The sequence below is a fragment of the Aspergillus affinis genome (genome assembly GCF_023601865.1).
Source record: "Aspergillus affinis strain CMG 70 chromosome Unknown NODE_159_length_67791_cov_88_172254, whole genome shotgun sequence".
Classification (NCBI taxonomy): Eukaryota; Fungi; Ascomycota; class Eurotiomycetes; order Eurotiales; family Aspergillaceae; genus Aspergillus; species Aspergillus affinis.
Genome location: NW_026515940.1, coordinates 44628 through 67791, shown reverse-complemented (window position 1 = coordinate 67791; position 23164 = coordinate 44628). Strand labels below are relative to the sequence as shown.

Below are 23164 nucleotides of genomic sequence, written 5' to 3'. Positions count from 1 at the left end.
ATCAATGCGGTTGCATGATCGATCTGGTCAAGCAAGGCGATGATATAAGCGGTTTTAGTCATCTACCGCGGCCACATGAAATTACAAAAACCCCCGTGATTCAATCCCTGCAAGTCACGAGGCCACGAGGCTGTGGCTCTTGGCCCCTAATTTTTCAATTTGGGAGCGCGAATGAGTCCGTCAACAAATTTCTCATGTTTTGTTCTGACAGAGCATAAGTAGTAGGTATGGTGCGTGAGCCCTTTATCTTGTGTCGTGTCATGCCTTTCTCGCGTGCAGCGTTTCTACAGTCGCATATGTTGAAAGTCCGTGCCCGAGGGTTGAAAGAAGAAACCATGTCCTGTTTGAGTTCCTGATAGGAGACTTGGTGTACTGTTCTACCAACGAACCTAGGATTCATTCTGAACTCCGCAACTGGGTTGTAGAAAAACAACGCGCTTCCGGTTGGAGAAGGGGGAATTGTGATCACATAATAGGCGAGTTGCCGAGACCGGCGGGGCGGAAGTGGGCCGTGCAGATCCCCGCCTCGGCCGGGCCGGCTAAAGACCTACCACACTACTTTTATCAATCAGACCCTTATCATTCACGCAAGCTGTACTCGCCATTCTATTGCCGTTCCAATTTTGGCAAGATTTGCTTAATAGAATGAACTATGGGCTTTCCAAGCGAGGTACATCGTTGCATTATGCCCATAACTGACTCTGGCAATAAGCAACGGAAATGGAATGGGCAAGTTTCGGCGTCATATTTAGAATCACATTTCCCACTACTACAGGAAGTAAAAGTGCCCTTTTCAATGATTGCAACCTCTTCAACGTAAATGGATTTAACAAGACGTTTGTTTGATATTTTATGTCAGAGTTGAGGTACTCGAGATAAAATCCTCCCAGATAATTGGCTCTGACAGTCCAGAGGTAGCACTATTACCTGTGCTCCAATCGCAAGCGCTGGGCGAAGGATCCAATTCTCCAATCGAAGATAGCGACTGCCATGGGTCCAGTTGGACTGTGCTCATTTGAATGCCAGTAGTATCATCCCTAAATGGCTGTGCGCTTGCAGTGTCGTAATGTAATTCTTCACGCTCAGGCATCCTATCAGGTGGCTTTTTAGATGATCTTGGCTGCTGTGATAGTTGATTTCGATTTCTTGGCCGCATACCGCGGCGAAGCTCCATTACAGCGTTCTCAAGTGCGACTTGCGCTATCTTCCGAGCTGCAATATCGTCTTGGCTTCTTTGCTGAAGCTTGCGTGCTATATTTGCAGTACCCGCTGCTATTCTGAGCATTTGCATGAACTCCCCACATGATTTATCGTTCAGCATTCGCATCAACTCCACTCCTGAATTGATGCTATCCACAATTTGGCTCGCCAGAGAAGTCTCGGGGTCGTATATAATAGTTGTAAGCAGAAGGATAAGGCTGACAATGATAGGTGAGGGTAGTAACCTAATGATTGACCACCGAGGTTAGTTCAGAGACCTATTCCTACGCGTTTTGTTGCTTACCAAAAAGGCCAGGGACCATCAACTTTTAATTTTTGCACTGACTCAATGCACGATAAAGCGGCCTCTGTGCGAATTTTCTTTGCCAAGTCAATCCAACCGGCAATCTCAGAATTAGAACCCGCATGGCACGAATAAAGCCCTGTTTTTGGACAATGGATAGCTGGTAGTCGATGTATTGTAATGAGACAGTTGTTGAACATCAGTGATAAGAGAATGGCTTGGTTAGATTGTGAAGATAAGCCATCGGTGTAGCTTGTATCAAATGATAATTCGTTTCTCCACGTTCGAAGCTTTCGTTCCAGTTTGAAGGAGGCGTCGAGAAGATCCATTCCAGGTCTTTCTTGAGCTGTTGCTGAATATAGCTCTTCGTATATTTCCTCTTCCATTGTTGCAAGGGAATAAAAATATCTTAGAACATCACCAGCGTCTTCATTTCCGTGCTGTATAGGGTCAGCTGCTTGGTGGCTCATTCGAATCATCGGCGGTAGGCCCGAGTGCAAAGAAAACCTGGTTTTAGTGAGTTCTTCGAGTCAACTCTGTATGGATGTGATGCACGCACTCTTTGTCTAGAACGTATAAGACTTGGCGAGTTTGTTGAGCCTCTATCGGGCAGACTCCACTGCTTGGGGGATTTCGATTCAGGTCAAAATCATTTGCCTGCCGAATTGCATTGGCAAGAACCTTTGGTGCATCGTTGAATTGCATTGACCCTTGTAAAAATATTGACTAAAGCCCATGTAAGCAAGCAACACGATATTTGACGAGAGCTGGTAAACTTGCCATAATACTCAAAGCTTGAATATTTCTAAGGTTGCTTTCTGCTCTGTCTCCAATCACTGAGATGTCCGGTATAAGCCGCATTGCTGCGTTGAAATACATCCAGGCAGCAGCAGCCACCTTATTCGTGTTTGTCGTGTCCCACAACTGTAATTTATATCCCACTGCAATGATCGCATATCCACAGGCTTTTGAACCTGAATCAAGGGCTTCCTGTTGTGTATAGAGCCGCGAGACAAGTCTTCTCAGCGTGTTTTCTTGGAACAAGGGAAATATTGAATTGAAATGTAGCAGGTACCCTTCAAGAATGTTCCGTACTTCTTCGTAGGGTGATAGACGTATTGATGCTCGTGTCGTCGGCATTATTTCCTGAACACCAGACTCAAAGAAAGTGCGACTAGGATCCATCTCTTGCATCATTTGCGAAACCTTCTGCAGGATCGTTGGTTGAACCCTTGGCTTAGCGAATCCTGGGGCAAGAAGGAGTGGGAAGTCAAAATTCCCGTCTTTCTCAAATTAGACCTTCTGTGAACGCTTCTTTAGCAGGATAATCACCTACGTGCAAGATTCTGCTCATTCACTGGATTATGTTAACCACATTATCATGAGATTTGGTAGTGAGTCACGCACATTCTTCCTCTCCATCCGCCCTATCATTAGATACCAGAGAATTGAGTCTGTTGACCCTGTCGATGGATCTTTGAATATCTGAACTATTGTCTCGTTGTCAGAAATTGGTTGCCCCTCGAATTGTGGGCCGCCATTCAAGGTGGGTGGGAGAGGTTGCTGTACTCCACAGATTTTGCACTAGATACTTCAGACGATTGTTCTCTAGGCCATCGAGAGTTTGAAAAAGAATCGGGATGCTGACGCTTGCCAGTAATTTCCGGCTGTCTCGTTCCATTTGCATGTCAGTAAATATCGAAATCAAATTGGTCTTCAACAAAAAAGAATTGGATACGGGTTTTCTCATACAGCTTCTACATGTGCCATAGTGGATATGGAGAGGAAGCTCTGGACATTCCGGTGACAGATTCACTTTTCAGATGGCGGGACTCTAATAAAATATTATTCACCGTCAAATGGTATTATTGCAATTATGTCAACGTGTCTTGAAACCCAGAAGTGACATGAGACTGGTCGGTCTCAACTCGGCGATAATCTGATTAATCATAATGGCGTCAGTGGGTTATATCAGGCTAGTCTATACCTGGTAAGGTGCCTTGGCACTGCCACTTAATTCCGCTACATTAAGCTCTGATCATGCATAAAACTTGCGGATTTATGCATCACATAAGAATACTGAATACTGTGCACGTAGAAGACAAGCAAATATAGGGGCACAAGTGCAGATTTTGAGTTACTAAATTTCGAGCTTTAAATAACTATACCATGTCCTTGTTACAATGATGAGTCCGAAGACTTTCAAAAATGCCGATCATTTGGGATTTAAACGCTGACATGTGCTAAATATATTCTCCACACTGCAGGGCTACTGACTATGCTGCAGAACAATATCCTTAACCTCCGCTTCATTCAGTGAACCCAACCCTAGAAGATCATTGGACAGATTTTCTGCAGGGAATTGAGAGCCGTATCCATCACCAAAAATGGTGCGTTTGATCAGATTAAGGGCAAAAACGTCCAAATTCGGGCTCGGTTTCTGTAGTTCCGCGAAAGCATTCTTCTCCAGCTGGTCGGTAGTGATGACTTTCGTAGCCAATTGTTTCTGCGAGAGCTCCAGCAACTGATTCTGGGTTATTTCGGCTTCGCGAACATAAACCGTGCGGTTCTTGGTAGCGTCTAGGTTCCGAACGACTCCAGCAATTCCCTTGCCCACGCCTGCAAGCGTCGTGGCGCTGATCTTCCGGTCTCCGCCGTCATACAACTCCGCCTCTGGGCCAGCCAGATTCAGCAAGAAGCCGGTCTTCAGGCCCCAGTCCATGAAAGGCCCGTTGATTAATAAGGTGTACGTGAAAGTGTCACCCGATTTCTCAGACGCTGCCTTGAGGTGTTGCTGCACGGCAACTTTGTCGCCGTAAACAGGGAGCTTGGCGGCCTTGGGGTTTGTCGTATCAGATCCGAATTCGGAAGGAATAAATCGCTGGACTTTGGCGGCGACGGCAGCATCGACGAGTCTGAGGTGGACTTCACGAGGGATGGTTCCTGCGCCAAGAGTATTCACGACCACATCCTGGCCAGTCAGGGCGGAAGTCAATGACTCCAAAGAGTTGTAGTCCACTTGTGTGACTTTGGCGCGACTGTCAAATTTGCTGTTTTTGTTCTCCCGGGTGAGAACGGTTACATCAAAGCCCGCATCCAGAAGCTGTTCAAGGACGGCAGGGCCCAGGTTTCCGCTGGCCTATGCTGATATTAGTCGTTGAGCTCAGTGAATTGGGGGTGAGATGCACCTACTCCTGCAAGTGCGACCTTTGGAGACATGATGGCAGTGATAGTTGAAGGTTGTGAGGAGTGGAAATGCTCGATTAATATCGGAGAACTCAAGATCGAGAGGCGGATAGAGTTGAGGTTAGTATTATCGGTCGTTCATCGCATCCTTTATAGGAATCCTCTCTGATGGACTAATCCAGGGAGCACAGTGGCGTCAGACAGAATTTGTCCGTAGCGGAAGCAATTCCGAATCTATAGAAACACTTAAAAATGAGCTTAGTGAGCTAGGTATGATCGAATAGCACATCACATCTCTTATTTAGACTCACTTGGCTTTCGCAGCCACCCAGCCGGGACAGTAGTTGCCGCATGTGGTTTAGTTCGTCCGGCACTGGTTGCTCCCGAGAAACTCAAAATACCCGGACAAACTCTAATTTACATTATACACCCCGTTTTATGAATCGGCCCGCTTTATGCAAAGGATATCGAAAAGCCGCCCGCGGAATTGGCCCGCAACTTCATGGACTTCCGCTGACATTTAATTTCAAATCCACACAACGACCACAGCCAACGCGATTGCGAGGCTCATTATGAAATATATGAGCTGCTTGCATTATTATAAATCTAAACCTTTGAGAGCTGGCACGTTTGATGACGAAAAAGGTTAAATATCTCTCATGAGCTTTAATCATATCTCGAACTACAAGAACAAGTCTCTAAGTTGTTCTGCTGATGAAGCTGGACAAGCCTTAGCCGAAGGTATATGAAACGCATCATGGGAGAAATGATACCTTCAAAACTCTTGACTGAATGTTGGCCCTTGAGTCATTTTGCATTGGGTCGTGTCGTAATTTGCGAAATTCCTATGAAACATCAGAAGCGTGGCGACATGATGAACGTGCTATTTTCACAATCACTTACCGCGATTCAGAAGCAACCAAGGCTCAACAGGAAGCGAAACATCCACTTTGTAAGGTTCCATCAAGGATAAAAGTTCCTTGGCATATGCCGATGCCGCGGCTATCGTACGCTTCCGCCATCGGTGATTCGTGTGCGAGTCCGAGTAATCGCTTATGCCTCGGATAGCAATACATGGGAGATTGTAAGATACCCCGGCCGCTTGTGTATCTAAGAAAAAGATCATCATAGCGCCGGTTGATCTTGTCTTTTTCAGTTGCACTCATGATTGTCATGCTCCCAGATGCGATGTTTCCATAGTGCACATTTGGCTTAGATGAATATCGTCGGGATTTCCTGAGCATAGTGCTTCTTTATCACATTCGTCACAAATATCATCATGAGAAGAATGCTCATATTCCGATCTATACAGTAGATCGAGGGCATCGCTTTCTGGAGGATACTCATACGCTGCTCCCAGTCTCTCAATAATGGCCGACATGTTGACGGGATTCTTGGGTCTGGAGTGGTACGCCCTAAGTATGTTGATAGCACCTAAGAAATTTCGAGGTGGCGCACAAAACCACTCTTTCCTTTCTATGAGCCCGTCACCTTTCAATTTTCCATACTCAAACTGTACCACCCCAGGATAAATTCCGTTCGGATAGCTAGCTAACCACGACGTCACCTAAGCGAATGTCTTTTTTCGTACCTGGGACACCACCACCCGTGCTGACAGAAAGAGTTACTTTCAAGCTTTTGAAAGTCCGTCGCATAGTTTCAGCTGCGATGACAGAAGGAGCCATGCCTATTTGGCCGGATAGTAGACAAGTCATCGCAATTTTGTGATCACCGATGCTGCCTAAATGATACGAATTTGTGTCTTCTTCGGGGATGGTCTGAGGGATCCCGTGTTCCTCGTCTAGAACGGCCATAGCGACAACCAGCTCTTCGCTGGAACTGGAAATCTATCCGACGGTATATTCGTCGTTGAAATATGGAGAGCGGTGCATATTATCTGAATTGTCGGACTCCTGAAGCCAGTCGCGATAAAAAGGAACTGAGCTTTTTAGGACGCCAAAGAAGCCAATTCGGAGATCTGTCGGAACGTTGGATTTTGGGTAGAATAAATCATTTTTCGGCAAGGATGACCTATTGATGTGATATTGGTTTCAAGTTACCCCCTGACGATTCAATGGCAACGCTCAAGATTGCTTGAACAACGCAGCCGGCAGGCGCACAGATACTGGGCGTTCATGGCCAATGGCCGCTATCAACTACGCGCCAGCTGAAGGCTACATCGCCAATTACATAGCACAATTGGTGCCTAGAAAAGAACGCGATCTGCAGCTGTCTACCCCACGTAAATTCAACCGTGAAAGTGAATATGAGGATGACAAAACAGAATATCACGATCACTACATGTGCAATTTTACATCCCAAGCTTTACTTATTAATTATCGGTTGGTTCCAGTGGGATACTTTGACGAAGAACGGCTAGTTCAATGCTAGAGGTCTTTCGGTGTTACGGACAAAAGTTCTTGGCTTCGATGTGACATTTTCTTGTCAGAAGCTAGAGCAGTTCGATGTTTGCAGAGTGTATGCGTGAGCGGCTTAGATTGTTAACATTGGGTGTATTACATAGAAATCTCTCTTGCTGACATGATCATTCCAACTTGTTCATTCAGCCTAAACTAATCTAGGGTGACTTATCATTTGCAGCACCTGTGATGCTTATATTCAAACGAAAACAAAAAAGGAAGAACCCTATTACGCCACCTTGATGCAAACCTTGCCAATCTGAGATCCAGACGCTAGGTACCCATAAGCCTCAATGACAGACTTCTCGTTAAACTCAAACACCCTGTCAATAGGCAACCTCAGCCCCTTGGTCGCCACAAAGTTTGTAACCTCCTGGAGAAGCTGAGTAGAACCAACGACAATACCACGAACCACGGCTCCCTTAGCAAGCGCCATACCAGCAACATCCGGCATCTTCGATTGATCCGCAGCAGAGAGGAAACCAATGATAGAAACATTTCCGCCCATTTTCACGGCGTTCAAACTCTCCGCGATGGTGCCTGATCCACCGTTCTCAAGGATATAATCGACACCGGCGCCATTGGTCAGACGAAGAGCCTCCTTGGACCATTCAGGGTGCTTCTTGTAGTTGATGACATGATCGACGCCGTATTTCTCCTGCACAAACTTGAGCTTCTCGTCACTCGAGGATGTGATGATTGTTGTTGCACCGGCCGCCTTGGCAAGAATCAAACCGGTGATAGAGACACCTCCAGTTCCTACTCGCAATCAGTAAACATACTCTCGAATGCCACAAGAAAGTCAACGAGAAACCTACCTAAAGCTAAGACAGTTTGACCAGGCTTAAGCGGAACATTTGCATACAGGGCATTCCAAGCCGTCACACCAGTACAAACCAGGGAGGACCATTCATAGAAGCTCTGCGGCGAGTCCTTCGGAACCTGCACGACAGACGCCGCCGGAATACACACGTATTCACGCAGCACGCCATCAATAGGTCCACCCTGACCATTCAACCAGTTCATCTGTTGACCGAAGAGGTTGGTCAAATCGAAAGTGCCGATGACGTGGTCGCCCACGGCCACATTCTTAACACCCTCGCCGACCTTGGTGACCACGCCGGCCGCATCGGAGCCGGGAATAACATCATCTTTTGCTGGGAAAGGGTACTGAGATGTAGCGATTGCGATGTCACGGAAGTTCAAGGAGGCAGCGTGAACTTTTATGAGAACCTCGTGCTTGGTGGGCTGCGGGATCGCCTCCTTGAGAGCATGGAGGTTGCGAATGGAGGTTCTAGAACCGTTGAGACGGATGACGGTTTGAGACATTGTGAGTGGAAAGGCTCAAGTTCCAAAGATATTTGAGAAGTGTAGTTGAGAAGTCTTTATTCTTGGATCGAATCTCGATCTCTTCGCTCTTGACAATGTATTTATAGTTTTCTGGCAGCTCTCATGTCATGATTGATAAATAGAACTATCCCTTCATTTAGGTTGTGCTCCAAAGTCCCCGATGGAATCGGGCCGATTCATCTCCAAACTATAGTCCCACAAAAATGGCACAATCGAGGTGCAAGAAATTACCAAATGGCCAATAATCTTTGTCAGAGATATCGTGAAGCCCAGCCGGGGTCAAGGACTACGAAAAGTGGGTATTTGAGTTTGGGGAATAAGGTTTGGAGAAAATGCCCCACTTTCGGCTCTTGGAAGCTATGCTGGCCACAGTCTTCTGTAGAGCTTGTATTTGATTAACAACGTGACAGAAGTACTGTTCGCCTAAAAGATTATTTGTAAGCTCATTATAGAGCGGGCCTGTACCTTACTCGCTTAAGGTACAGTGTACACAGTTGGCATTAAAGTAGTTCTAGTTATCCGCGAGGTAGACCCCGATTGGGTAACTAATCTATTTCATCATTGCGAGGTTAAACTATGTGAGAGAGTTTCCCATACTCGACCAGGGCATCACCAAGCATACTGATAAATTCCCAGGGCGAATTACCCCTCATGATATCTGACCAGACTTCGACAACTCGATCGGCTAGACCATTGATCTGAGATGGGTTGCTTGTGTCGTGGTTATTGTCTATTGACATAAGACTCTCGTTTATGATGTCCCGGATCCACTGTAAAAGAATCTGCTCGGGTTCTGTAGGAATTTTATCAACGTTAGCATCCTGGCGTTCGGAATGGGTGGGTGAACATGAAGCCATCAAGATCAGGACCGTAGCAAGTAGTGAAAACGGTCCCCAAGTGACTGGGAAGCAGAATCAGAAGATGTTACATACCAGACAACGGCCTGTCTCCAATGGTATGCTGAAGCCCCCTCAACCATTTCTCCAGGAAGACAGCACACTCGAACCCACATAACGCGGCTTCGATATTCCAAACCAGTGCCTGGTTATTTTTCACATATTGAATCCCAAGGTTTGTTAGTATACCCAATATATGACTGGCGTGCTGCGCCGCGAGTGATTCGTTCCAATCGGCATTACCGGGGGGAAGTGTGCAAATAATTTCGGCAATACCAGAAGGGTTCCAGGATTGAATGTTACGTGAGCCTATATTGGTAGCGCAGGAGCAGTCACGAATATACGCAAGACTCAATAAAGCGCTGGAGGTAAATGGCAAGGGCCCATTTGGATCTAGTGGCTCTAGGTTGGACTCTGGGGTCCGCTGCCAGAAGATCGTCCATCGACGTAGGGCGTTTCTAACATGGTGTTAATATGATTGTCCATTTGTAGCTGTTAAGAAAGTTGAAGTCTCACTTGAACAGAGTTGCATCGTCAGGGAATGGTTTGCGGCCCAAGGTTTTGGGGAATGTGTGACTCCATGTAATGCCTTGGATCAAGCCATGTAAAAGCACATAGTTAGCAACCGGGGTTGGGATACACTGTTCGGTAGTTTCCTGATCTGCATTGAGTAGTCCTAACAATGCATCCTGGAAATTGCCCTGTCTACAAGGCAGATTGTCCCTGAGAAGATTCCAGGTAGTCGAATCGGGCGCGGTCCACTCGGGGCAGGTACATGGCAGCAGTAGTTTGAACTCGTGACTCCATATAATCGGTGGCAAGTCGAACGCAATACTTTGAAGGTTCAAGAAACAGAATGCAAGTAATTTCGTTCGTCTGGCTGATTCAAGTTGGGCCCACGTGTCCCAAGACACTTGGTACTGAGCAACTTCCTCCAGACCACTCAACCTCAGAGTTTGTGCTAATACTCCACGAAGCATTAAGGATTCGCCCCTTAGATGATTATCTTTCTGCCACGTGGAAAACCAGCTCAGGCAAAGTAGACAACGTAACTCATCCAGGTAGTCAGTCTTCGGATGAAAGTTTCTTCCTCCCGAGCTCGCCAATTTCTGCATCGCGGCATAATCTCGTAGGCGTTGGTGGTCCGTCAGTAAAGCCTTCGATAGATAAAATATCTTTATTGCCGAGGAAAGCTCGTAGCGATTGGCAGCACCGAGAGCTAGGATAGCTAGAGAGAGTTGAGGTGAGCATGACTCAAGCTTAAATGTTGGGGCGTGTGTAAAGGGCATATGAGGATAAAACCCAGTGAAGTACCCAGCGAGAAATCGGGTTAGAGCGTCACTTGAAGGGAATATGACACCCTGGGGTAATTTCCCGTCCAGTGACCAAAGCAGTCGTTCTCTTTGGCAGTCGGTCACAATTGGATGAGAAACATAAGGAACAATCTGGGCCCCTAGGTTTACGTATTAACTCACACCTTGCGAGTGACGAAACAAGGGTAATCAACCTAAAGCTACCGGTGGGGTAGGAAGTATTGTAGGTTGCTGGCGCGGAGCTTGTATAGTCTCCCGATTACCAGTATGATAAGCATCACCAAGAGGAACGACATGGTCATCGTCGGCACTCTCTCTGAATGGGCCGCCACCTTGACAGAAGTGTTAACTCATTCCTCAGCTGCTGTTGGGCAAGCGCTTACCATCTGGTCCAAGTAATTTATCGAGTTCCGCAAAACGACCAGAGCGGGGTGTTATTTCAGGTCTATAGCATGTTGGCAAAACTCTCTATGATTGTGAAATTATTCATTCATAGTATGGTGGGAATCTATACATACACGAAACCTTGTTGGGCTCTGATTTGGGGCCACTCCCCGGAGTGTGTCGGTGGGAGATGCCTGGTGGACCTGACATTCTGCTCCATACGGCGACTAGGTTCGCCGTAGGGTGAACGCCCATTATCTGCAAGATGTGATCGTAAACCGGTCGATGCAGCCCCATTGAGTGATCGATAGGATACGTTATTGAAAAGACCATGCGCCATGCGTTCATGACGCCTGAGCAGATCCCGCCGCGAAAAGGCATCTCCACAGGAACAGGTGAAGGGCTTTTCATGAGTATCTTAGCTATACTGTTAGCTTTCGTTCTTTAGTATGACTCCAGAATTGAACAGACGTCTTCTCGTGTGCCGTTGCAAATGCTCTAATCGCCGAAATTCCCGGTGGCAAAAAGAACAGGAGTACTCTTTCGTGTCCACCGGTGCTGCTACGGGACTATTAGGGGACGACATTGAACAGTCCAAGCTCGACACAATGGAGCGATTATCCGGCGACGGGAACAAAATGGGTTCGAGATATCAGCTATCGACTTAGGTCATGGAAGATTCCTCGAGGTGGCGGTGGAGATTGTCGTTTGAAATTGGCGATTCGGTATCGTGGAATGTTGCCTGAGGCACGAGTTCTTTCTACTGCAACCTCACTAGTACGAGCAATGAGCAGGATGGCTTCTCAATGGAGCAAGATAACATAAAGCTATTCCAGTGATTATTTCTGCCCTTGAGTCCCGACATTGACTGTGTAAGAGGCGTTGGTCAAAAATCTTGTCGATTTTGGAGATATTTGGGGATAATTTGGAGACCCCGAATGGCCGTTGGGGAAGTGGAGACGAATAGCTGAGTAACTCCCGGCATAACTTTGATTCTATGTGGCCGAGTTTACCATTCATAAGTCTGAACTGTACTTTGAATCATTTCTTATGACGTAGGAGCCGATGAAACAATCCAGAGAAAATTTAAGAGCGGGGCTGGAAATGTTAGTCTACTTCATTTCCGCATCCAGCGGTGTGTCTGCATTGGTAGAAATATGATGTGGGCCGTCTCTCTAGGCGTAATTGCTTAGTAATGTACCTTTAGGAATATCGAATAATGGTCTGATTCTTTCAATCTAGCTGCAAACGGTGGTTTAAATACATGAAGAATGATAATCAATCTAGCCTAAAAAGGCAGCTAGAAGAGACATAACTTTTGAACCGTAGAAATATCAGAAAAATCTGTATAATCCTCGGGGATCGGTAGTTACCAATACCGATATCCGGAATAGGAAGGTCTCCTATGTGACTAGCGGTCATATACGGTTGACATACCCTTTTAGTAGTCAATGTTGAAGTTAAACGCTGCATATACCCAATTTAGTCATGAATAAGATCCTTGATGTTGACCAAATCTGAGCTTCTTCACAAATTCTCGGTATTTTTGAATTGGGAGAGCCTTCGTGAACACATCTGCAGTCATCTGGTTGGTAGGAATCTATTGATTATGTGTTTACGATCCTTGATTGTATATTCTGCCACCAGTATGTATTTTGAAGCTTCACAGTGACCAACGCGGAACGAAATTCGTTACGTCGCCACGGCAAGAAAAATACTTCCATATACTTCAAACTTTTTATCCAATGTACATTTAGTTCAATAGGCCATCGAGTAATGTAGCCAGTGATACACCCGTCTCACGGAGTCGCCAACTGGCTTGCAATGCTTGTACTATACGTTCGCGTCGACTTAGTTACTACTCTTGATATTGAGAATTTATCTCTTAAAGGATCTTGTGCAAGAATCAGTCTCTGCAATGTTCTTCGCTCTCTTCCAGGTTGATCCTCCCACGGATCAGAATCTTACATAATCGGAATGATGAGTGATCATTCCGACTGAACTTTAACGACTCTGAAGACTGGTAGAACGCCCCCCTAATCTTGAATTATGACTCTTGACTCTTTGACTCTTGAGTTCTTCAATCGGTCTATCAGCTGATTTTAGTCCCAGTACAGGCTCCATTTGTTCCTGGGTCGCGGACTATTCTTCCTTCGTATCACTCTATTCTGCCCACCGCCCGCATCATGGACCAGTCATGGCCACTCCAGTCTTTTGGCGACCTGCCTCTCTTCCGCTGGGAAGATGTCAACCAAAATGCTCCGACATCCGCCCGAAACTACCCACCCATACAGGACAGGGCAGCCTCCGATATCACCTCTCGGCTTTCGACCCGCTCCTATCCTCCGCCCGAATCATATATCTCAGAAACCCCTCAAAATCAAGAATCATGCTTGCCTAGCGACGCAGTCCCCGCGGACCATTCTCACCACCAAAAAACAGCGAAGTCTTCTCGCTTCAAATCGACACCTCGGCGGTCTGTGAAATTCCAGGGACTGCAAACTAAGACGGGTGCTTCGTCAATCCAAGAACCTGGAAAACCGCGCGAAACTGTCATGAAATCACCAAATGACGGTCCTGATGAGGTTTGTAGTATATAGGCCGACCCATACCAACCATGGATATGCATTGACCGAACGACAGCGCCGTCGCACGCAGCTTCGCCTAGCACAACGTGCGTATCGCACTCGCCAGCAAGCGACCATCAAAGACCTAGGAAATCGCATTTCCCACCTGGAAACTATTTTGGAAAGCATGAGCTCTACTGTTCTATCATTCAGTGAGCAATTAGTTGACTCTGGGGTGCTAGAGTCTTATTCTGGCCTGACAGTGAGTCTACGTGATACTATGAAGACCTTTCTTTCATTAGCATCCGAAGCAAGCCCTGACAGCAGGGTACGGATTCCTGATGAACCTTCACAAACCGAAGAACAGGAAGACTCGTCCCTGTCTTCACACCTTGCAACGACGACGCGTTCGCTACCCAGTACCTCTCTCCCTGCGTTTGTGGATCACGACAGGCCTCATTTCACTGGTTCTGGTATTCCACCTACAGTCAGTTCATCGGCAAATTCTTTCATAGGACTGTCCGAATTCATTGAAAGACTGAACATGGAAGCCCTCTACCAGTCATATCTGGCTTTATCTAACCAGGCCATTGGGCTGGAACAACTCCAAAGGCCATTTGGGTTAATTCTAAGTATGCTGGATCGCGAAACCGTGGCGTCTTACGCGAAAGCAGAACTAGACGCTATATTAAACCGAAAGTCATTAGAAGGATGGGAAAGAGTGCCCCTGTTCAGCTTGGGCGGTGCAGGAACTCATTATCTAGGGCCGTCTTCGCTGCAAGCCCAAAGCGAGGGCCTCCCTTCCTATTCTCATCGAAGATGGGACATAGTTGAGGACCCTTTAGCCCTGGTTGCGTCTGATCTACAAGAGGATCTAGAAGGGGACTGGTTCGACTTGCATGATCTGGAAGAATTTCTTCGGGATAAAGAGTTGCTTCTGCTTTTGCCTACTGATAACCCAACGAAAGGCTCATCGACGCAGACCATCATTGATGTCGCTCGTCTTATACTAAGTATTTTCGCCCCCCGCTATATTAGCCGATAGAGTATTCTGACTTTTATAGCATTAATCAGCAGGGGAGTTTGCCTGGGTCGCACGCCTGGTTTTCAACGCGGGGACGTAGAGAAAGCCCTGCAGTTTTCAACTATACCATGAAATTCCATGAACACAACCAACCTCCTTGGATATTAATTTCACACGCCATGGCCATATGCCTGCCAGTAATGCATTGTTTATTTGAAGAACGCAGAAGACTGGCTTTGATAGTTTTATTATTTCCGATAAGATAACCTAATTTACCAATTCACCTCACCATTGGGCTTTCTGAAACGAAGAATCAATAACGGTAAATTACAACGGTGTGTCTATACCCTTATCAAAAATACGATCTTGAACATGTTGTGCAAGGAACGATCCGACCCAGTGTTCTGGTCAGTTTCCATATTTAGACTCGATGCTAAGTCCAGATAGCATCATTTTCAGGCCGTTAGCCTGAAGAAAACCTTTAGGTAAAGCTGTGTGAGAAGTTAAAGAGGATTGATGGTAAGTTATCCACCGAGGGGTCCGGGCTAGCAAAGGGCAAATGAAGTTTGAGACTGTAGGCTAGTCACTGCCTGTCATATTTCAGCATGATGATTTGTTTTATATTGTCGAGATCAGTGCCGGTGAGACAGGCGAGTTGGTACTGATCTTGAAAGGCTATGTGCAGAAGATATAGTATCCTTGAAGTCCATAGGTAGGGGGACGACTAGTACTTGTTGTGGATGCATCGCTAGACCGACTTGACCTAGGAAAGCAAATGGGTGGAGACTTCGTCATTCAATTATAGACTAGCTGTGGGGATTTGGAATCGGCTCTCGGGATAACTCAATTTTCCTAGGATCCCTGAAGGTATTGATCATGGAACAACCGGGATGATTCGTAATAGATCCCCTAGGATGCCCAACAGACATACATAATGGATTTGAACGGGACTATATTGATAATCTGTCATCGGGATTACATTGACCAAGGATCCAGGATGTATCCTTGACTGCCACGGGGAGAGATGGTGCTTTTGCCGAGTATATTGTCGTGAAAGGGGATCTTCAGATGAAGATCCTAGACAATATGAGCTTCCAGGAAGCTGCCGCCCTAGGAGCAGATATCCAGACTATTGGCCAGTCTTTTTACCAGATATTGGGCCTTGATCTTTCCACTCAGCCTTTCAAAGATGCCACTTCTACTCCTATTCTTATCTATGGTGGTTCCTCCGCGACCGGTACCCTAGCGATCCAATTCGTTAAGCTCTCCGGCTATACCGTGCTCACAACCTGTTCACCTCACAACCTCGACCTTGTTCGCAGTCTAGGCGCGAACGCCGTCTTCGATTATAAGGATTCTAGCTCCGCCGCTGAAATCCGCGATTAAACCAACAACGACCTTAAACTAGTCTTAGACTGTATCTCCCTTCCTTCTAGTGCTGAATTTTGCGACAAGGCTCTTTCCACCGAGGGCGGCGAGTACTGTGCACTTTTGACCGTGTAACATATTCTGACGGACTTTCTTGTGGCACCATACTTTGCTAAATAGTGATATAATGCACAGAGAAGTTCATTAGATGGTAGTAGACTTCGGCAAGACCCATGGGTAGCCATATAAAACCCATCGATGGGATGGGTTTTGGGTCCAAATCTCTGTCTTGTTTACACCAATATGGGTACGTACCCATGGGTCCTGCCGAAGTCTACCACCATCCAATGAACTTCTCTGTGCATTATATCACTATTTAGCAAAGTATGGTGCCACAAGAAGCATTCGACTGTACATCTTAACTTAAGATAGCCCATCCAATGAGAAATTCCATGCAAAACCAGAAATGGGTCTCGATGTATCTTGTTTAAATCAAGGTCGACTGTCACTGGATTAGGTTTCTAAGGTATCATCATTCAGTCCGTCGGAATATGTTACATGCTTCATAGCCGTTTCCAATATATGCCTAAAAGGCTCAAACAGAGTTTGTTCCACCGTGAATTCAAGACTTAGACCCTCTGATTCAATAATTTAATGGCCCATTCCAACGGGCGAAGAAAAGTGGAAATGCGTGAACGTGGAATAAATGCCAGAGGCAAACGGACATGTTGCGTAATCAGCCCGACCCGAGTCGTAGTTAACTTTTAACTTAACGTTTGTAAGCAGGCGCTAGAATCGATAGTTAACTGTTATCGTCACCACGTCGATTTCAAGATTACTAATATACGGAAGAATAATACACCAGTTGATACAAAGTCCCTTCAGGGGTCCCTCAAGAAGGCAGCTATTCTCCTGGCAGCATAATTTCAGGACTTTTTAAGAGATCAACCCTAGTCTCATTCATTGACCGCGACTATGGTCCAGAAAACCATTCTTATTACAGGTTGCAGCGAAGGCGGAATAGGTGATGCCCTGGCCAAAAGCTTTCACAAAAGGGGCTTTCGCGTCTTCGCCAGTGCCCGCAATCTTGCTAAGGTTGAACATCTCAAATACATGGGTCTCGACATCTTACAACTCGATGTCACGGACGAAGTCTCAATCAGACAAGCTGTGTTGACTGTCAAGGCCGCAACTGGTGGTCATTTGGATTTCTTAGTTAACAACTCCGGTGCAGGCAAGTTGAGTTCGAAACGGTATATCAATTCCCTGAGATAGGTTGTAAGCTAACAACCTAATAGGTTACAGCATGCCTCTGTTGGACTCAGATATGTCAGTAGCGAAGAAAATGTTCGATGTGAACGTCTTCGCTGTCGTGGCCGTGACCCAAGCCTTTGCGCCTCTTTTGATCGCTTCGAAAGGGACTATCATTAACATTGGGTCTGTGCTTGGCAAAATGCCGTTCCCATGGCAAGGCTTGTACAATGCTAGTAAAGCTGCAGTCGCTATGATCACCGATCAACTACGCATTGAGCTCTCTCCTTGGGGAGTCCGTGCAATCCTTGTCAACACTGGCGCAATAAAGACGCGCTTTTTCGACAATCTGTCAAGCAAACCAGTTTTGCCTGAAAATTCCCTTTATTATCCTGCCAAAGATTTGATTGAGCCAGCATTGGCCGGAAGCGAGGTTGAGGGAAACGCCATGGAGGTTAATGCGTATGCTGAGGTCGTTGTAAACAACGCGATCCGATCTAATCCCAAAAAGCATCTCTGGTCTGGAGGGGGCGCTCTTGTGACCTGGTTAGCATCTACATTTGGCTGGTCAACTGTCTGGGTATGACCTCCTTGCCCGTCAACACTAATATTTCTTTCTTGTCGGTCGCTAACTCATACATAGGACATTCTTATGCCTCGTGTCGCTAAATTGCCTGACGTAAAGAACTTGATCTACGCTTCAGAGGAGGCGGTACAAGATCGCCGAAAGGCAAAGTAATAGCCCTCGCTTTCATATGCTTTGTGAAAGCAACCCTGTCTCGGTCTTTCTACAGTTGTTTCTGTCTGCTTTCTTTTTTTTATTTGTTTCGTCGATTTGTTCTCCGGATTTTATTTCTTTGATCCAGCGAATCGAACTTTTATTCTCGCCATCTTATTTCTAGTCGACTGTGGCTATCCCTTTTGAGTGCTTATTTTTGTATGAACTCTCGTGGATACACTGAAGAATGGCCCATGACTTTGTCCCAGAGTTAAATTGAATATAAAATACCCCAAGTTATAATGACGTCTATTATTCATATCAAAATTCGTTTCTTATGCCGTGCGCTGTCGACCACACATTAACGACAGCAATCCATGAGATAGGGTTCGAAAAAGATCAATCACTTCAGTTTGTGCTTCTGACATCTCGTTTATTGACAATTGGTGCTGAGCATGTAGGCGGCTCGACGAGCCCTCGAAACTTCAACTACCTTCACGTCTGGAAGCCAATAATCCACATGGGATCAGCACGTTGCCATGAAATGATGGATACGGATCTTGGGTGCCGCGCCATAATTGGAGTCCATCATCTCGGGCGCTGATGATTGTAGTTTCTTAAGTTAGCAAGAAAGTCGACATTTAAGCCGGGTTGTCCAGCCAGAATATACAGGATAGTAAGAGGGTCTCAAGCTTTGATGTCATACTGAGCTGACAATGGGTCTACTTTCTGTCTTTACAACATGTCATATTTTGTCATAGACGAAATCTCAAGCTGCATATGTTGGGCTTGAATCAGCAATTTTACGGTGACAGATTCTGCCAATAGTCAAATGTTGAAGCGTGATAGCCGATAGATGATATGGGATCTTTACTTGCTCTAATGTTCTATGAATTCTTGATACTCAATGGATAAAAAATGAAAGACAAAATCAACTACTCTGCTTGTTCGCGGACTTCCTCCCAGACTCGCTGAGAAGCCAAATGCTGCCATAATCGACGAATCCCTTCATTCCCCGATTGCTGTTACACGTTCCCGACTCACCGTGCAACCACTTATGTGGTATAATTACTCAGTTTCTCAAAAAGAGCTCAAGCTGCTTTGCGTAAAGCTCAGGCACCTGGAAGAGATGACCATGCCCGGCGTCAGGATAGAGATGCAGCTGAGCATTAGCGATGCGCTGCTGCAACACAAAGCTGTTCGCAGTAGGCGACATAATATCGGTATGGCCATTGGTGACCAGGACTGGGGCTTTGATATCTGCCAGTCGATCGAAGTTATGAGTGTCGGCTGCGAATTTGAAGATGGCGGCAAGCTGCGACTGAGCGCCAGCTCCGACAAGGTATCCTTTTCTCTCTTCGCCTTCGACCTTGCGCTCATGAATTCTCTGGTACTACCCGTGGCCCAGGGCGAGACTTGTCTCGGAGGGATAGAAGAACAGGTTCATCATATCATCCTCTGTTGGTGGTTGATCATTGTTTGCTCCTGCACTTTCTAGTACCTCCCGCGGAGGCAGGGCCACTCCTTCGCCGATTCCAGATTGAGTACCAGCCAGAATCAATTTGTTGACAATCTGAGGGTAGTGAAACTCGATGGTTTGCACGATAGCGCCACCCATGGAAAAACCAATAAAATCAGCCTTGGACACCACAAGCGCGGCGAGGATCTTCACATGTACCGAAGCCATTTCGGGAATGGAATCCGGCACAGATCCTTCACTGTGTCCGAGTCCGATGCTATCGTAAACAATGATTTCACGACTTTTGGCAATGCTGTTGAACAAAAGCGGATCAAGCGTATCCATGCTACCGCGAAGGTGATTGACATACACTAGCGGCAAGGAACTACGTTCCCGAAACGTCGATAGGCAAGTTTCAGTCCATCAACAGAGACAAAGTTGGTCACAGCGGTTGAAGGGTCGTCATTATGCAGCCTTTTTACAGGATACCTCTCAAAGGGAGGTTGTAACAAGATTGGAACAAGATTGGAAGAGCAGTAGTCAGTCAAGAAGAGCCTTTAGAATGAGTATAGAAGTGCGGCAGGGATTGGTTGTGCATTGATAGGTCAAGTTCCTTATTATTTCCAACATTCGGGCGGAACCTTGATACGAATCTATGAGATTACGTGATCTAGCGGCTTGGCTCGCACACTCGAACCCTTGAGGAACTTACCCCTTTATCTATTATAGGAGAAGAGACTAATCGTTATGCAAGAGAATTAAGAGCCCTATCATTCAAAAGGCATTCGCTCCTTAGTAGGCTACGTGCGTGTAGCCGATACAGTGTCATTCTGCCCTCCTTCCCCTGTGCAATTCATAACAAACCTACTATGCTTCCATGCTGTTTTCCACCGACGTCCACCGACGGTCGTTAGTCGTAGATCGTGGTTGCTCGGAATAGACGAAAACGAAGTGTAATCATGAAAGAACAGGCCAGTTCTCAACGTCATTGTCGGAATCGGGATGATGAGTAATCGACCCAGTCGGACAGTATAGTCATCATTGCCGCGCTGAACCCCACTCTATTCCTTAAACTCTAAGTTGATCAGACATCCCCAGGGTTTGGTATGCTGATTAATTCTTTTTGGTGCCGTCGGTCTAAGGTCCATACTTAGGGATAATTTCCGCCTTTGCCACTGGTGACGCATACACTTAAATGCTACCTGATTCCCTATTCCCTACACTCGCGTTCTCATATCTTCTGAACCCGCCAGTACGTCTTATTCCACTTTACTCTGTACAGCCTGAGCTCCATTGATGTCCAGCTTGTTTCAGCCCCTTACTATACACCTACACTTGACTCCCCATGAAAGCGGTCGTGACAAATCGGTTCCTGCCCAGGCGTTTACTGAGCCTGGCTCTTGGTAGTGCGCTTGGCCAGGGCGCGCAAGTCAAAGATGTCTCGATTCCGGAAATCAAGGAAAACGAAGTTTTGGTCAAAGTAATTGCCGTTGCATTGAACCCGATAGACTTCAAAGATATCGACTTCATGTCCCCACTGAATTCTGGAATCGGCTGCGACTATGCCGGTGAAGTGGCTAAAGTCGGGAAAATTTCCGGACAGCGCTGGAAAGTTGGAGATAAAATCGCTGGCTTCGTTCACGGCGGTTTGTATCCTGACGTCGGCTCATTCGCCGAGTATCTCAAAATTGATGGGGACCTCGCCTGGAAGGTACCCGAAGAGATGGCCCTCGGCGAGGCTGCTACGTATGGAGTCCCAGCTGCTACCGCCATGCTTGGCCTTTCTTATCTTGATGTCTCTTTGGCAGATGTCCAAGATGGTCGTGACCTTGGAGATGAGCGCCCCTCAATTTTCATCTATTCAGGAGGCTCTAATGTTGGACTTTTCGCAATCCAACTAGCGAAGAGAGCGGGTTACAAGGTCATTGCTACGGCCTCGCCTCGTTCCTTTGATCTCGCCAAGCGTTATGGTGCCGATGCCGTATATGACTATAGGTCTCCTACGGCAGTTGCCGAAATTAAGAAAGCCTATCCAAACATCACGAGGGCCCTTGATTGCTTTTCGGAAGGTGCTTCGACCACCTTTTGTGCCGATTTGCTTGAAGGGGGCAAGGTTGTTACCCTGCTTGACCAAGGAAAGCCGAAGAAGCCAAACGTCACTTACAAATTCCTTATGGTCTATACTGTCTTCGGCCGAGACTTCCAGTTGATGGCGCCGCTAGGCCCAGTGTTCAAGGCTCTGGCATCTGATCGTGACATTCTAAGACAGTTTTATAGTAGCTTGTCAACCTTGAGCCTTACCGCTGCAAGGCCTCCACCGATCACGACGATCAAAGGCGGATTCAAGGAGATTTTTGAAGGCTTAGAAACACTTCGAAAAGGAGAAGGTCGTGGCACAAAGCTGGTCGTGGAGTTTCAATGACGATAGTACTTAATGTGAACCTTGATGTTTACGATTGACAAATTGCATGTTTAATATATGGCTATTCTGCCCTGGTTGTCTCGCTTTCGGCGCCTTTGCTAGAATACTAATAATTTAATCACTGAAGTTCAGTCATTCACACTCAGTATTTCCATATCGCACATACTTCACCGCAAGCCATACATGCAACATTTCATGTTTGCAGAGTTTATTCTGATTTATAATTTATGGGCAATCTTTCCACCGCGAGTAGATGACTTGGCCAACAATCTGATTTCTCGAACTGAACGTGGCAAATTTCACGACCGCAGAGGGCTAGGCGTTGAATGGTGTCATGCAACTGTGACTAGTAGAGAGTGAGCTATATTACTTTGCCACTTCACAGTAGGACGAGTAATCAATCCTAAACCTATAAGTGGACGTCTTCTCCGTTTCCAGAGACTGTACCAAGATACTACTGTGGAGTATCCAATGTTGAGTCATATTCAGCTCAAGTCGAGGCTGTTTACTAATCGCCGATATAACGTGCTCGGTGATATTGATGTATGTGAAGCTAGTTCGACTATTACTAAACAAGTTCACTGATCTCATGATGGCATTACAGAGACAGAGAGACCGGATAGCTCGGTTGTCTCCCTATTTTATCCACCGGCATGGCTGAGACAGCTTTGGACATGCGCATCGTAGATGGGCCGTCGTGGCGTCTTCTAAAGCTGCCAGTCGATCGAACAAATCATCCTAGATCTGAGTGTGCTCTTCTACTTGAACAAGCCGTAAAATCCACTACAAATATTGCTTAGAAAAGTGCCACTTCTATTTCACTCCAAGAGATGAGAAACCAGGGACGATGTGGATGACCGCGCCAAAACCTCCCAAGACCAGCAGGCTAGCCGCAGAGATTAAAATTGAACCCAGGGGACAAATATAGATCCAAAAACCAACCTGCAAAGTATGTTTTACTCGAAAAAGAAGCTACGTCTATACAAAGAGGCACGGATGCGCATATTGCGTCAAAGAAAATCAGGCATGTATGCCAAGAGCACGGCTAGCGCGGTATGGTCTTTTTTCTTTTTGTTCTTCTCATTTCACTCGATAGTAGGATATCGTATTTCTAGCAGCTAATATACATGCGTAATTACGTAGAGCGACAACTAATTATGTTCTGAAATATTCCAGCAAATTCTCCCGCCGTCCCACCTTCTAAACGTCCCCGCTCCAAGACATCGATCGCGAAGTACCGCACCAGAGTCTTATGTACTCGATTTTCTCAGAGATAGCAAGACTGCTTCCAACCACAAAGAT

The 23164-nt window shown here is 46.3% G+C and overlaps 7 protein-coding genes across 7 annotated transcripts; 3 read left to right on the top strand and 4 right to left on the bottom strand.

Annotated features, from left to right (window-relative positions):
• Positions 1-850: 850 nt before the first annotated feature.
• KD926_002655 (fungal specific transcription factor domain-containing protein) lies at positions 851-2209 on the bottom strand (the record flags this gene model as incomplete). Its single annotated transcript, XM_053094355.1, has 3 exons — positions 851-1445; positions 1505-2011; positions 2064-2209. 3 exons carry the CDS (start codon positions 2207-2209, stop codon positions 851-853), a joined length of 1248 nt encoding a protein of 415 aa, XP_052950882.1.
• Positions 2210-3773: 1564 nt separating this feature from the next.
• Positions 3774-4723, bottom strand: KD926_002654 (aromatic alcohol reductase; the record flags this gene model as incomplete). Its single annotated transcript, XM_053094354.1, has 2 exons — positions 3774-4643; positions 4697-4723. 2 exons carry the CDS (start codon positions 4721-4723, stop codon positions 3774-3776), a joined length of 897 nt encoding a protein of 298 aa, XP_052950881.1.
• Positions 4724-7339: 2616 nt separating this feature from the next.
• On the bottom strand, positions 7340-11308 carry KD926_002653 (uncharacterized protein; the record flags this gene model as incomplete). Its single annotated transcript, XM_053094353.1, has 8 exons — positions 7340-7869; positions 7929-8404; positions 9058-9253; positions 9393-9814; positions 9873-10809; positions 10933-11001; positions 11053-11133; positions 11188-11308. The coding sequence occupies 8 exons, from the start codon at positions 11306-11308 to the stop codon at positions 7340-7342; spliced, it is 2832 nt and encodes a 943-aa protein (XP_052950880.1).
• A 1931-nt stretch (positions 11309-13239) lies between these two features.
• On the top strand, positions 13240-16030 carry KD926_002652 (uncharacterized protein; the record flags this gene model as incomplete). The annotated part of the gene is made up of 4 exons (XM_053094352.1): positions 13240-13638; positions 13697-14621; positions 14685-14740; positions 15641-16030. The coding sequence occupies 4 exons, from the start codon at positions 13240-13242 to the stop codon at positions 16028-16030; spliced, it is 1770 nt and encodes a 589-aa protein (XP_052950879.1).
• A 957-nt stretch (positions 16031-16987) lies between these two features.
• On the top strand, positions 16988-18002 carry KD926_002651 (SDR family oxidoreductase; the record flags this gene model as incomplete). Its single annotated transcript, XM_053094351.1, has 3 exons — positions 16988-17265; positions 17318-17843; positions 17907-18002. The coding sequence occupies 3 exons, from the start codon at positions 16988-16990 to the stop codon at positions 18000-18002; spliced, it is 900 nt and encodes a 299-aa protein (XP_052950878.1).
• Positions 18003-19053: 1051 nt separating this feature from the next.
• Positions 19054-19785, bottom strand: KD926_002650 (alpha/beta fold hydrolase; the record flags this gene model as incomplete). The annotated part of the gene is made up of 2 exons (XM_053094350.1): positions 19054-19374; positions 19483-19785. The coding sequence occupies 2 exons, from the start codon at positions 19783-19785 to the stop codon at positions 19054-19056; spliced, it is 624 nt and encodes a 207-aa protein (XP_052950877.1).
• A 1000-nt stretch (positions 19786-20785) lies between these two features.
• KD926_002649 (zinc-binding alcohol dehydrogenase family protein) lies at positions 20786-21862 on the top strand (the record flags this gene model as incomplete). The annotated part of the gene is made up of 1 exon (XM_053094349.1): positions 20786-21862. One exon carries the CDS (start codon positions 20786-20788, stop codon positions 21860-21862), a length of 1077 nt encoding a protein of 358 aa, XP_052950876.1.
• Positions 21863-23164: the final 1302 nt, after the last annotated feature.